The sequence below is a fragment of the Nerophis ophidion genome, linkage group LG20 (assembly GCF_033978795.1).
Source record: "Nerophis ophidion isolate RoL-2023_Sa linkage group LG20, RoL_Noph_v1.0, whole genome shotgun sequence".
Classification (NCBI taxonomy): domain Eukaryota; kingdom Metazoa; phylum Chordata; class Actinopteri; order Syngnathiformes; family Syngnathidae; genus Nerophis; species Nerophis ophidion.
The window spans coordinates 35,829,416-35,843,047 of NC_084630.1; the positions used below are offsets into that span (position 1 = coordinate 35,829,416).

At 43.2% G+C, this 13,632-nt stretch overlaps 1 protein-coding gene and 1 long non-coding RNA gene across 4 annotated transcripts in view; one reads left to right on the forward strand and one right to left on the reverse strand.

Annotated features, from left to right (window-relative positions):
• Positions 1–13,632, reverse strand: part of LOC133539070 (uncharacterized) — a 244,299-nt gene that overhangs the window by 38,323 nt on the left and 192,344 nt on the right. The gene's annotated exons all lie outside the window — the stretch shown is intronic.
• Positions 1–13,632, forward strand: part of acox1 (acyl-CoA oxidase 1, palmitoyl) — a 60,797-nt gene that overhangs the window by 26,984 nt on the left and 20,181 nt on the right. For all 3 annotated transcript variants that reach the window (XM_061881100.1, XM_061881099.1, XM_061881098.1), the window contains exons 8-10: positions 4,253–4,422; positions 10,030–10,192; positions 10,278–10,468. In XM_061881100.1, the coding sequence (XP_061737084.1) occupies positions 4,253–4,422; positions 10,030–10,192; positions 10,278–10,468 (524 nt within the window). The remainder of the gene's footprint in view (positions 1–4,252; positions 4,423–10,029; positions 10,193–10,277; positions 10,469–13,632) is intronic.

Below are 13,632 nucleotides of genomic sequence, written 5' to 3' on the forward strand. Positions count from 1 at the left end.
CTACGAGATCATTGCATTCCACGACCAAGCTTAAACTTCTTATATTAATCTTATATCAGCCCCCTTTATTGACATTCATTTAAATCAATTGTATCCCATCTTAGCTACAATTTTAACATGTAACATGCCTTTTAAAAAGGAAAAATACTTTTAGGTAGAAAAAGTATACCATAATAAGGCTGTAAATCTTTGGGCACCACACAATTTGATTCGATTCAAAACTATTCTTGATTCAAAATCAATACTTCTTAATAACATTTGATGCCAGTTCAATGATGAACTACATTCCTCCATAAAATAGATATACAGCTTTGATGAATGTCTATATTATTTAAAATGAAACTGGTTTTGTTTCATAAAATTCTACCTAAACATTTAATGAAGTCAAGTGCAAGTAAGACAACAACAGAGTAAATGTGTAAAAGTAAAGTAAATGTGTAAATGAACACATTAAAAACATGGTTTTACAAAAACACATGCATTTGTGATGCATCATGTTGTATGCATGCATGTGTGATTCATGCATGTTGTATGCATCATGTATGCATGCATGTGTGATGCATCATGTTGTATGCGTGAATGTGTGATGCATCATGTTGTATGCATGCATGTGTGATGCATCACGTTGTATGCATGCACGTACGATGCATCATGTTGTATGCATACATGTGTGATGCACCATGTTGCATTCATGCATGTGTGATGTATCATGTTGTGGGCATGCATGTGTGAAACATCATGTTGTATGCATGCACGTGTGACGCATCATGTTGTATGCATGCACATGTGATGCACCATGTTGTATGCATGCACATGTGGTGCACGCACGTGTGATGCATCATGTTGTATGCATGCACGTGTGATGCATCATGTTGTATGCATGAATGTGTGATGTATCATGTTGTATGCATGCATGTGTGATGCATCATGTTGTATGCATGCACGTGTGATGCATCATGTTGTATGCATGCACATGCGATGCACCATGTTGTGTGCATGCACGTGTGGTGCACGCACATGTGATGCATCATGTTGTATGCATGCACGTGTGATGCATCATGTTGTATGCATGCATGTGTGATGCATCATGTTGTATGCATGCACGTGTGATGCATCATGTATGCATGCACGTGCGATGCATCATGTTGTATGCATGCATGTATGATGCATGCACGTGTGATGCATCATGTTGTATGCATGCACGTGTGATGCATCATGTTTGCATGCAGGTGTGATGCATCATGTTGTATGTTTGCATGTGTGAGGCATCATGTTGTATGCACGCATGTGTGATGTATCATGTATGCATGCACGTGTGATGCATCATGTTGTATGCATGCATGTGTGATGCATCATGCTGTATGCATGCATGCATGTGTGATGCATCATGTTGTGTGCATGCATGTGTGATGCATCATGTTGTATGCATGCATGTGTGATGTATCATGTTGTGTGCATGCATGTGTGATGCATCATGCTGTATGCATGCATGCATGTGTGATGCATCATGTTGTGTGCATGCATGTGTGATGCATCATGTTGTGTGCATGCATGTGTGATGCATCATGTTGTATGCATGCATGTGTGATGCATCACGTTGTGTGCATGCATGTGTGATGCATCATGTTGTGTGCATGCATGTGTGATGCATCATGTTGTATGCATGCACGTGTGATGCACCATGTATGCATGCACGTGCGATGCATCATGTTGTATGCATGCATGTGTGATGCATGCACGTGTGATGCATCATGTTGTATGCATGCACGTGTGATGCATCATGTTTGCATGCAGGTGTGATGCATCATGTTGTATGTTTGCATGTGTGAGGCATCATGTTGTATGCACGCATGTGTGATGTATCATGTTGTATGCATGCACGTGTGATGCATCATGTTGTATGCATGCACGTGTGATGCATCATGTTGTATGCATGCATGTGTGATGCATCATGCTGTATGCATGCATGCATGTGTGATGCATCATGTTGTGTGCATGCATGTGTGATGCATCATGTTGTATGCATGCATGTGTGATGCATCACGTTGTGTGCATGCATGTGTGATGCATCATGTTGTATGCATGCAGGTGTGATGCATCATGTATGCATGCATCTGTAATGTATCATGTTGTATGTGTGATGTATCATGTTGTATGCATGCACGTGTGATGTATCATGTTGTATGCATGCATGTGTGATGTATCATGTTGTATGCATGCATCTGTGATGTATCATGTTGTCTGCATGCATGTTCCAAATCAACTCAAAGTCCAACTCAAACGGGTAACCAGTAGGTGAAAAAAGTTGGTTTTGCATAATGGAAGCCCTGCAGATGTAACGCGGACACAGAGAGAGGAGAACATGCTAGTAGCGCTGCTAAGCTAGCCTGAATGTGAAAGAAGAAATGCTTTGTACATTTGAAAAAAAGTCAAACTGGAAGTGTGGAGACAAAGCGTAACCAGCTAAGAGGAGGAAAAGAGAAAGTAGATCATTAAGTCAGGTGCGTATGAGGCTAAAATGAAGACTGGTAAATTTAATATTTGTGCCGCCTTGTCGGCCAAACTACAACATTTGGCCCGCGGGCCGTAGTTTGGACACCCCTGCTTTCCTTCCATCGTGTACAACAAGCCAAGTTAGCGAAAAGGGAAGGCTGGTCAAGAACAGCAGAGAGTAAAGTGGATCTTCCAAGTTTTGCTATCTGGCACAGTCCGTGTTGTAGTAGAGAAGAGTTGATGCTTTTCAGTGTTGCTAGGCAACAAACAGCAAGAGCGGCCAGGACCTTGAAGATTGGTAGCGAAACAGGGCCTTGGGACACCCAGAACAACTTCAGGCGCGTGGGTGGAGGAGCCGGCCTCAGTAGGAGGAGGATGCTAAAGTTTGCTTTCCCATGTTTGGAAAGCAACCTTTTTTCCATTGCTATCTATAAGCTAATACTAGCATTAGCTTCTCCATCTCACGACTCCTAACTTAAAGGGGGAACATTATCACAATTTCAAAAGGGTTAAAAACAATAAAAATCAGTTCCCAGTGGCTTGTTGTATTTTTTGAATTTTTTTTCAAAATTTTACCGGTCTCGGAATATCCATAAATAAAGCTTTAAAGTGCCTTATTTTCGTTCTCTGCGAAGACACTGGCCATTTCCCTGTGACGTCATACAGTGCTGCCAATGTAAACAAACAATGGGAATACCACAGCAAGATATAGTGTCAGTAGCTCGGATTCAAACTCGGATTTCAGCGACTTAAGCGATTCAACAGATTACGCATGTATTGAAACAGATGGTTGGAGTATGAAAGTATTGAAGAAGAAACTGAAACTATTGAGCGAATAGCTATTGACGCTATTCATAGCCATAGCATGGCCGAATAGCTGCGTTAGCATCGCCGGTAAAATGTGCGGACCAAACGATCAGGACTTTCGCATCTTTTGACACTGGAGCAACTTAAATCCGTCCATTGGTAAGTGTTTGTTTCGCATTAAATGTGGGTGGGAGGAAACGTAATATAGTTGCAAATGCATCTGCAGGTTATCCATACATCTCTGTACCATGTCTGCTTTAGCACCGCCGGTAAATAGCATGTTAGCATCGATTAGCGTAGCATGTTAGCACCGATTAGCTGGCAGTCAACATCAACAAAACTCACCTTTGTGATTTCGTTGACTATCGTTGCAAATGCATCTGCAGGTTATCCATACATCTCTGTGCCATGTCTGTCTTAGCATCGCCGGTAAAATGTGGAGACACTCCGGCACATTCAATGGGGGTCTGGCGGCAGACACTTTGGCATCTTCGGGCCAGTGGTGCAACTTGAATCCCTCCCTGTTAGTGTTGTTACACCCTCCGACAACACACCGACGAGGCATGATGTCTCCAAGGTTCCAAAAAATAGTCGAAAAAACGGAAAATAACAGAGCTGAGACCCGGTGTTTGTAATGTGTTGAAAATGAAAAGGGCGGGTGTGTTACCTCGGCGACGTCACGTTCTGACGTCATCGCTTCCAGCGCAATATACAGAAAGGCGTTTAATTCGCCAAAATTCACCCATTTAGAGTTCGGAAATCGGTTAAAAAAATGGATGGTCTTTTTTCTGCACCATCAAGGTATATATTGACGCTTACATAGATAGGTCTGCTGATAATGTTCCCCTTTTAAAGCATGCTCACAGTATGAAGCATCACAAAAAGACACTTGGTATCTGTGAATTGTTTCTTCTAAATATTTCATCTTGCATCTCAACAATTGTCTCACTAGGTGGACCCGGACGGAACCTACGTCAAGCCTCCCAGTGCCAAGCTGACTTACGGCACCATGGTTTTCATCCGCTCCATGATTGTAGGCGAGTCTGCTCGCGTCCTCGCCAAGTCCAGCACCATCGCCATCCGCTACAGCGCCGTGCGCCACCAGTCGGAGATCCGTCCCGGGTCAGTCACTGTCAAGCGAACGTAGCAGTGCTCCACTTTCATTTTTAGCACAGCGTATTTAAAGCACTTCACTTTTTCCACATTAAGTTACAGCCTTATTTACATTTATATTACAGTATATTCAAATGGAATACATTGATTTTTGTCCACAAAATTCTACACACAATACTCCACAATGACAATGTGGAATGTGTGTTTTCAGAAATGTAGCAAATGTATTGAAAATGAATAAGTCATAAATCAGATGTACATATACAGTAAGTACTGACAATACTTTGTTGATGCAGCAATGAAACCTCAAGTCTTTTTAAGATACCACACCACAAACGTGGCACACCATCTTTGGCCCATTCCTCTTTGCAGCTCCATTTGGTTGGATGAGGAGCGTTTGTGCACAGCCATTTTCACATCTCTCCACAGATCTTCAATGAAATTGAGGTCTAGGCTCTGGCTGAGCCACTCTAGGACATTTACAAAGTAGTCCTGAAGACATTCCTTTTAATTTCTCATAGTTCTCATAGTCATCATTGTCACCGACGTCCCACTGGGTCATTTTTGTCACCGATGTCCCACTGGGTGTGAGTTTTCCTTGCCCTTATGTGGGCCTACCGAGGATGTCGTGGTGGTTTGTGCAGCCCTTTGAGACACTAGTGATTTAGGGCTATGTAAGTAATCATTGATTGATTGAATATTTTGCCTGTGTGCTTGGGGTGGTTGTCCTGCTGAAAAATGAACCGGGCTGAGTTCAAGAGCGCTCTGGAGCAGGCTTTCATCATGGATGTCTCAGTACATTTCTGCATTCATCTTTCCCTCTATCCTGACTAGCCTCTCAGTTCCTGTCACTGAACACCATGCTGCCACCACCATGCTTCACTGTATTGGCCTGGTTTCCTCCAAACACCCCAAAGGGTTAAATCAGAGAATTGATCTTAAGTGTGTTTTGAAGTGAAAACCTTCTATAGAGGCAGGTGGAGTCCAATGAAGCAGTAGGAACCTCTCAGGGGTGATCAGTTGAAACAGGATGCACCTCAGCTCACTTTCCAGCTTTGTGGCAAAGGCATGTGATTTTTTAGATTTTAGTTTTTAGTCAATCGGCAAAAATGTTTAAAAATATTGTCATTACGGGGTATTGTGTATAGAATTTTGAGGACAAACATGAATTTCGGAATAAGGCTGTAAAGCAGGGATGTCAAAGTGGTTTTCATATAGGGCCACAGTGAATAATGTATGGTTTTATTATTCATTATATCAATTATTTGAAGTAGACTGTCTATTTTAAATACAAACTTTACATTTACAAAATGTTATGGTAAAATACGGTGTTTTCTTATTTTTTTGCAACATTTTACGGTAAATGGAAAAACAGTTTTTTGGGGGGTGTACGGACAAAGCTGGCAGCTTAGTTGGCAGAATGTTTGCGTTAAATGTACGTCGGTTTTTACAACATGATCTTGTTCACGGAAAAACTCTACAACTTCTTTTTTTATTCTGGCAACTTTGCTGGCAGTTTTTTCTACCATAAAAACAAATCTACCGTCTTTTCATTTACCGTAATACTCTGTTAAAAACAACAACCGTAGATTTTACAGTCAAAAACTGGCAGCTCAGTCAACAGAATTTTAACGCCAAATTTTTTTTTTCCAAATTACAGTCATATGCTGTAAAGAACATGTATTGTCATTTGTATTAATTTGATGGGTAGTTTGCTGTAAACTGTTTTTATTTATTTTTACTTTGACAAAAATATGTTTGTAAAGTATGATAATATACTGGAATATTTGTTGCTATATTGGATACTAATAAAACTTAAAAAGGTATGCAATTTCAAGCAGTACATATATATTTACTGTCATAATGAAAAAACTCAAATTCCTTTAGTGAGAAAATATGAAGTACTTTATTGACACATCATTTCCAGGTGTTTGTGGGCCAGATAAAATGATGTCATGGTCCAGATCTGGCCCCCGGGCCTTGATTTTGACACCTGTGCTGGAACACAACAAAATGTGGAAAAAGTGAAGCGCTGTGAATACTTTCCAAATGCACTGTATATTTTCCGGGAAAATACTATGGAAATGTAACTGGGCTTGCCGTAGAGTAGTCAGTGTACAGCTTGTGTAACAGACTACATTTTTAATGAAGTGAAAGTGACTCAACACTGGAACAAGATGAAGTTAATTGCGTTGAAGCATGGTGGTGGCGTCGCAGTGTGGGTGCTGCACGAGTGCTGCTTTTCACTGAAGGAAGCATGACTTCCAACTTGTACTCGCTGTACTAAAAACTGCTTTTTATGGCAAACAGTGGCGGATGCTGGTCTCTCAAGGAGGGGAAGCTCAATTTCGGCTTACATCATAAAATGTGTTGGTTTATTTATGTCAATTCTACCCTCAGTTCCTTTTTAAGAAAGTGATCTGTGACCCTGTCGTACCAAGAAGGTCTCTTTGACAAGTGTCCTCTCAATGGCCAGCAGAACTTGGCTGCTTGGCCCATGGTGTTGTGGGTGCAAGACTTGAGCCACTTTAAACAGGAGAAGCGCCTCTCTAAACCTGCAGGTGGAGCTCCAATCGCTGCCACTAATGACAATGTGCGCATTATAAAAGTATGTTTGTTGTTCAATAAAAAAAACAACCTTCAAATGATCTGCCGTTATGTGCAGCTTGCTACTGGCGCGAGGCTAGAGCGACGTGTGTCCGCCTGTGAGGGCTTTGAGACGGTGGAGGGGCTCGGTAGAGACAGAAACTGCAGAGTGGAAGAAGTCAGTCTCTAAACATAAAAAAACACCAGAAAAAGAAGCTCTATTTGTCGCCAGGCATTTTTAACAAAGAAAATGCCGCTAAAAAGTCTCCGGTTCAACTCGGAACAACAGAATGAATGTAAAAAAATGTTTGCACGGTAGTTTACAACACAAGATCGCTGATTTGCTCATTTCCCTGTGTTGGATTTACTATGTGTATTTGTTATGTGTATATGTAGTTATGGCGGGCTTGCTTGGGAATTTTAAGATGGGCGTGGCTACGACTGTCAGGTGACTACTTAGGTAGCGTTTAAAAATGGCGTCATTGTTCGTTTGGTAAAAGACAGCGTGCTTCGTCACCGGCATACCCCACTGGTTATTACCTGCTGCTATTGCTGGTGTTGCTGCTATTGCTACTGCTGCTGTTACAGTACCAAATAAAACAAGGGAAAAAGTGCACAGCGAGTAATTTCTTTTATGCTGAGTGACGACCCCTATTCAGAGGGCCAATACGGTAAAAAACTGAACACCCTGTCAATAAAAAGGGAATCAGCCTAAGAGAGATCATCCAATCATCATGCAAAAGTTGAGCGTCCAGGCCCAGCCCACTGGCCCATAGACCCCCAGGGACTCAGATGGGCGGGACAGAGCCCAGCATTTATCCAATGACTCGTCTCGTTTGGCTTCCCCATTGAAGTCTGTGGACGGCCAACGTCTACAATGTTTAAAGCAGCGGGAATGAAAGGGAGGAACATTACCAGTGATAAGAAGCTGATTCTCAACAAAAGAGTGCATTGTAGTACATATTTAGTCAATAACATATACACACTACACTGTATATTTAATCACTTATTTGATTTTTTGATTTTTTACTTATGTTTTGTCCTGTCCAGCTTCTAGGCGCAGTCAAGGCGTTGAGGGGTTCCGGTTTGGTGACCGCAGGATTAGGTCTCTGCTTTTTGCAGATGATGTGGTCCTGATGGCTTCATCTGACCGGGATCTTCAGCTCTCACTGGATCGGTTTGCAGCCGAGTGTGAAGCGACCGGAATGAGAATCAGCACCTCCAAGTCCGAGTCCATGGTTCTCGCCCGTAAAAGGGTGGAGTGCCATCTCCGGGTTGGGGAGGAGACCCTGCCCCAAGTGGAGGAGTTCAAGTACCTAGGAGTCTTGTTCACGAGTGGGGGAAGAGTGGATCGTGAGATCGACAGGCGGATCGGTGCGGCGTCTTCAGTAATGCGGACGTTGTACCGATCCGTTGTGGTGAAGAAGGAGCTGAGCTGGAAGGCAAAGCTCTCAATTTACCGGTCGATCTACTTTCCCATCCTCACCTATGGTCATGAGCTTTGGGTCATGACCGAAAGGATAAGATCACGGGTACAAGCGGCCCAAATGAGTTTCCTCCGCTGGGTGGCGGGTCTCTCCCTTAGAGATAGGGTGAGAAGCTCTGCCATCCGGGAGGAACTCAAAGTAAAGCCGCTGCTCCTCCACATCGAGAGGAGCCAGATGAGGTTGTTCGGGCATCTGGTCAGGATGCCACCCGAACGCCTCCCTAGGGAGGTGTTTAGGGCACGTCCAACCGGTAGGAGGCCATGGGGAAGACCCAGGACACGTTGGGAAGACTATGTCTCCCGGCTGGCCTGGGAACGCCTCGGGATCCCCCGGGAAGAGCTAGACGAAGTGGCTGGGGAAAGGGAAGTCTGGGTTTCCCTGCTTAGGCTGTTGCCCCCGCGACCCGACCTCGGATAAGCGGAAGAAGATGGATGGATGGCTGTCCAGATTCTCAGGCAAATCATAGAGGAGATGTAGATGCCCGTATCGGCTGTACACCTTTACTTTACACAAGAGAAGTGTGGCCTTATTTGTATTTGACTTTATTCAGTGGATTTATTTCTTGTTTAGACCGAAGCAGGAGGGGATAGAAAGAGAAAAAAAGGGAGACAGAGGGGAAAATTGTGGGGACAGGAGGGGTATAAGACAGAGAGACAACAGCAAACACAACAATAACAACAGCAATAGAGGGACATCAGCAAATATGATATGTTCAAATATGATTGTGTAATCATTTATTTTTGGACATTTTAGGGCAGGAGCAACCTTTTTGGCTGAGAGAGCCAAGAATCCAAATATTTTTAAAATGTATTTCCGTAAGAGCCATATAATTATTTTTTCAACAATGAACACAACTAAACGCGTGCATTTTTAAGTAAGACATTTGTAGAGTATAACCGGTCTCTTATTTTTTGTAATAACATTGTTATTCTGAAGTTAACTGTGGAGGGGGCGTGGCATGCGGGCCTGCAGCGAAGCGGGGTGTGCCAGGACCGTAGATGGCCCACCTGGGCCTTGTTATCTAATCACCTGTCGCTCTGTTATAAGCAGCAGCCAGGAAGAGGGAAGGGGTTGGGGCTGGAGCCAAAGCGCGAGCGAGAACGGAAGAGAAAGACAATTGCTGGAAAGCAACTGAGAGACTTATTGAAAAATAAAACAATATTTTAACCCTGAAACTATCCCTCATGTCGGTGCTTGGTGGTCTGAAGAACCCCCAGGAGGGCAAGCTCCACACTAACCAATAATAAATAAATAACTTCTTACCATTAATGCAACTTCTTGAACAGGTGCGGTAGGAAATGGATGGATGGATTAAAAATGCATGAGAATGTTTTATATTTTGAACGTTATTTTTAACACTGTGATTACAAGTGGAATTATTCATTACTTATCGTGTTCAGCAATGTCAGCTCAGATTTATCCAAGAGCCAGATGCAGTCATCAAAAGAGCCATAGGTTCCCTACCCCTGTTTTAGGGGAAGCTGCGCTCCCCTTGCAGTCTTGGAGCAATCGCCACTGATGGAAAAGTCTTTTTTTCCTGCAGAGAGCCAGAGCCCCAGATCCTGGAGTATCAGACGCAGCAATACAAACTGTTCCCCGTGCTCGCCATGGCGTATGCCTTCACTTTTGTCGGCCAGTACATGAATGACACTTACCACCGCATCACCGCAGATATCCACCAGGGGGACTTCAGTCAGCTTCCAGAGGTACACGTAAATATCACATATTGGGGTGCTCACATTTACTGAATAACGTTTTTTTTTTTAACCTTTTATGCGCTCCATTCCCTAGCTCCACGCCCTGTCTGCGGGCCTGAAGGCTTTCACCACGTGGGCGGCCAACTCTGCCATCGAGGTGTGCCGCATGTCGTGTGGCGGTCACGGCTACTCCCGCAGTAGCGCCTTGCCGGACATTTACGTGGAGTTCACCCCGACCTGCACTTACGAAGGAGAGAACACGGTCATGATGCTGCAGACGGCCAGGTGTGTCAGTGCTCTATAACAGGGGGGTGTCCAAACGGCCTGTGGCACGTGCTAATGATTTTAAAAAAAAAGTGCCATCCATTTCCAACCGCTTATTCCCTTTTGGGGTCACGGGGGCGCTGGCGCCTATCTCAGCTACAATCGGGCAGAAGGCAGTGTACACCCTGGACAAGTCGCCACCTCATCACAGGGCCAACACAGATAGACAGACAACATTCACACACTAGGGCCAATTTAGTGTTGCCAATCAACCTATCCCCAGGTGCATGTCTTTGGAGGTGGGAGGGGCCTATCCCCAGGTGCATGTCTTTGGAGGTGGGAGGGGCCTATCCCCAGGTGCATGTCTTTGGAGGTGGGAGGGGCCTATCCCCAGGTGCATGTCTGTGGAAGTGGGAGGACGCCGGATTACCTGGAGAGAACCCACGCATTCACGGGGAGAACATGCAAACTCCACACAGAAAGATCCCGAGCCTGGATTTGAACCCAGGACTGCAGGGCCTTCGTATTGTGAGGCAGACGCACTAACCCCTCTTCCACCGTGAAGCCCCTAAAAAAAAAAGTGGAACTAGAAAATTCCGACGGTAATTTTGACGGGCTTGCTAAATGCGCCCTGGACCTCTGGCCAGGGGTCGTCGGAAGCCGCCGTACTTTGGAGATGGCGCCGAGTGTCCGAATCCGTAAGTTTTAGGTGTGACTGTACGAAATGAGCTACAGAGTTAGCATGCGCACATTAAAATGCTAACACGTAGCCTGTGTGCTAACAATGGCATGCTAAAAGTCATCACAATCAGGTAACACTCCAACTTATATTCTTGTCTTCATGAAAGAAAAGAATCTGTATGTGTTTTACATGCTTGTATTATTATTAAAAACCTGTTTTTGGGCGGCGTAGCTCGGTTGGTTGCAGGTTCGATTCCCGTTTGTGCCATCCTAGTTACTGCCGTTGTGTCCTTGGGCAAGACACTTTACCCACCCTCTCCCAGTGCCACCCACACTGGTTTAAATGTAACTTAGATATTGGGTGTCACTATGTAAAGCGCTTTGAGTCACTTGAGAAAAGCGCTATATAAATAGAATTCACTTCACACTTGTCTAAGCGTTATAGCATGGGTGTCAAACTCTGGCCCGTGGGCCAAATGTGGCCCGCCGTGTCATTTAATTTGGCCCTTGAGGCAATATCAATTTAGCATTAGAGCTGGCCCGCCGGTGTTATACAGCGTCGGTGCCGCTGTAACACCGCATTCACCGCGAATACTCATACTTGGCAAACCCTCCTAATTTTCCCGTTAGACTCCCGAAGTTCAGTGCCCCTCCTGAAAATCTCCCGGGGCAACCATTCTCCCGAATTTCTACCGATTTCCATCCGGACAACTATATGGGGGGCGTGCATTTAAGGCACTGCCTTTAGCGTTCTCTACAACCTGTCGTCACGTCCGCTTTTCCTCCATACTAACAGCGTGTCACGTAATATTTGTGGCTTTTACACACACACACACACACACACACACACACACACACACGCACAAGTGAATGCAAGGCATACTTGGTCAACAGCCATACAGGTCACACTGAGGGTGGCCGTATAAACAACTTTAGTACTTTTACAAATATGCGCCACACTGCGAACCCACACCAAACAAGAACGACAAACACATTTCGGGTGAACATCCGCACCGTAACACAACAGAACAAATACCCAGAACCCCTTGCAGCACTAACTCTTCCGGGAAACTTCCAGCAAACTGACCAATAATTAACGTTTTATTCATGCATTTTCTCTTGCTACTTCAAGGCTTGAGTGTTTGGTTCATTCATTATTATTTTATTTTCAAATTTATTATTAGCTTTTGGAAAAAAATTGATATTTACCTCAAAAGATTGCAAATAGAAAAAAAGGCATAAAATTGTTGTTTAAATTTTATTTGATATGCCATTGATATTTTTTATTATTATTATTATTATTATTATTATTATTTGAAACTGGATTTTGCATGTCACTAAAGTTATATAAGCCTTGCTTGTTCAATATTTAATGCAAAACTTGTTTGGGTCCCTATTAAGAGGTTAATTTGTTCAACCTTGGCCTGCGGCTTTGTTCCATTTAAAATTTTGGCCCACTATGTATTTTAGTTTGACACCCCTACGTTATAGCATGTCTCACATATCAAGTAACATGGCTGCGGAAGCAGAGAAAAAAAGGTGAAAATATTAGCATGCTAACAGTTAACAGGTGTCAAGATATGCACCTTCAGATAGGCCCCGCCCACCACAAAGACATGCATTTGGAGATAGGCCCCTCCCACCTCCAAAGACATCACTACCGAAATGGTCATGTCACACCCGAAACGTCATTGTATGTTTCAGGTGTGTCAATTCTATCTCATTTCGACCATCACTACATAATGCTAGCAAGCACATCTTTCAAGATGTGTGTACACTCCTAAAAACATAATATGTCACATAAAAGTTGACATAATTGAAGAGAGATAATGTGCTCGCTAGTGAGCGTTTTTACTGACTTGCACACTTTGGAACACATTTATGTAAAAACTATAGGATTAAGTTACTTACCATTCAGAAATGTGATGTCACTTCCTGGTCAAAAATGTAGGGGTGTGGCCTAAATCTGGAATCAGCCACGCCTCTAAAACGCTTGTGTTTCAGTAGTGACATAAAAACTCGGTAAGTGATTTTTTCAAACAGTTTTTTCATTTAAAAATTAAACCTACAATAAATCTGTCTTTCAACCTCTGTTTACCTTAATCACAAAGGTATTTGAAATGATACCATTCAAACAAATCTAAAACATGTTTTAAGTTGCATTTTTATCAATTGTAATTTAGGGGACAGCTACTTCTCAATAGAAAGTACCCTATAAAAGATGATGTTGTATTTATTTATCTTTTCTCCATCTCAATAATGCCCTGACTTGAAACCAATCATAATATAACTTAAGTAAAAATGCATGTGTCAATACTTAAGGGTTCTATTACATCATTTTTTTGTAAAGGGACAGGCAGCACTTTGCTTTAATTGGCTAGAATGCCCCATATATTCTTAGTTATTACTTTTGACAATTACAAATACCAAAATGGCCCTCGCATACTTTCATTTTTTAGTGTGTGGCCCTCAGTGGGGAAAAGTTTGGACACCCCTGCTCTAAA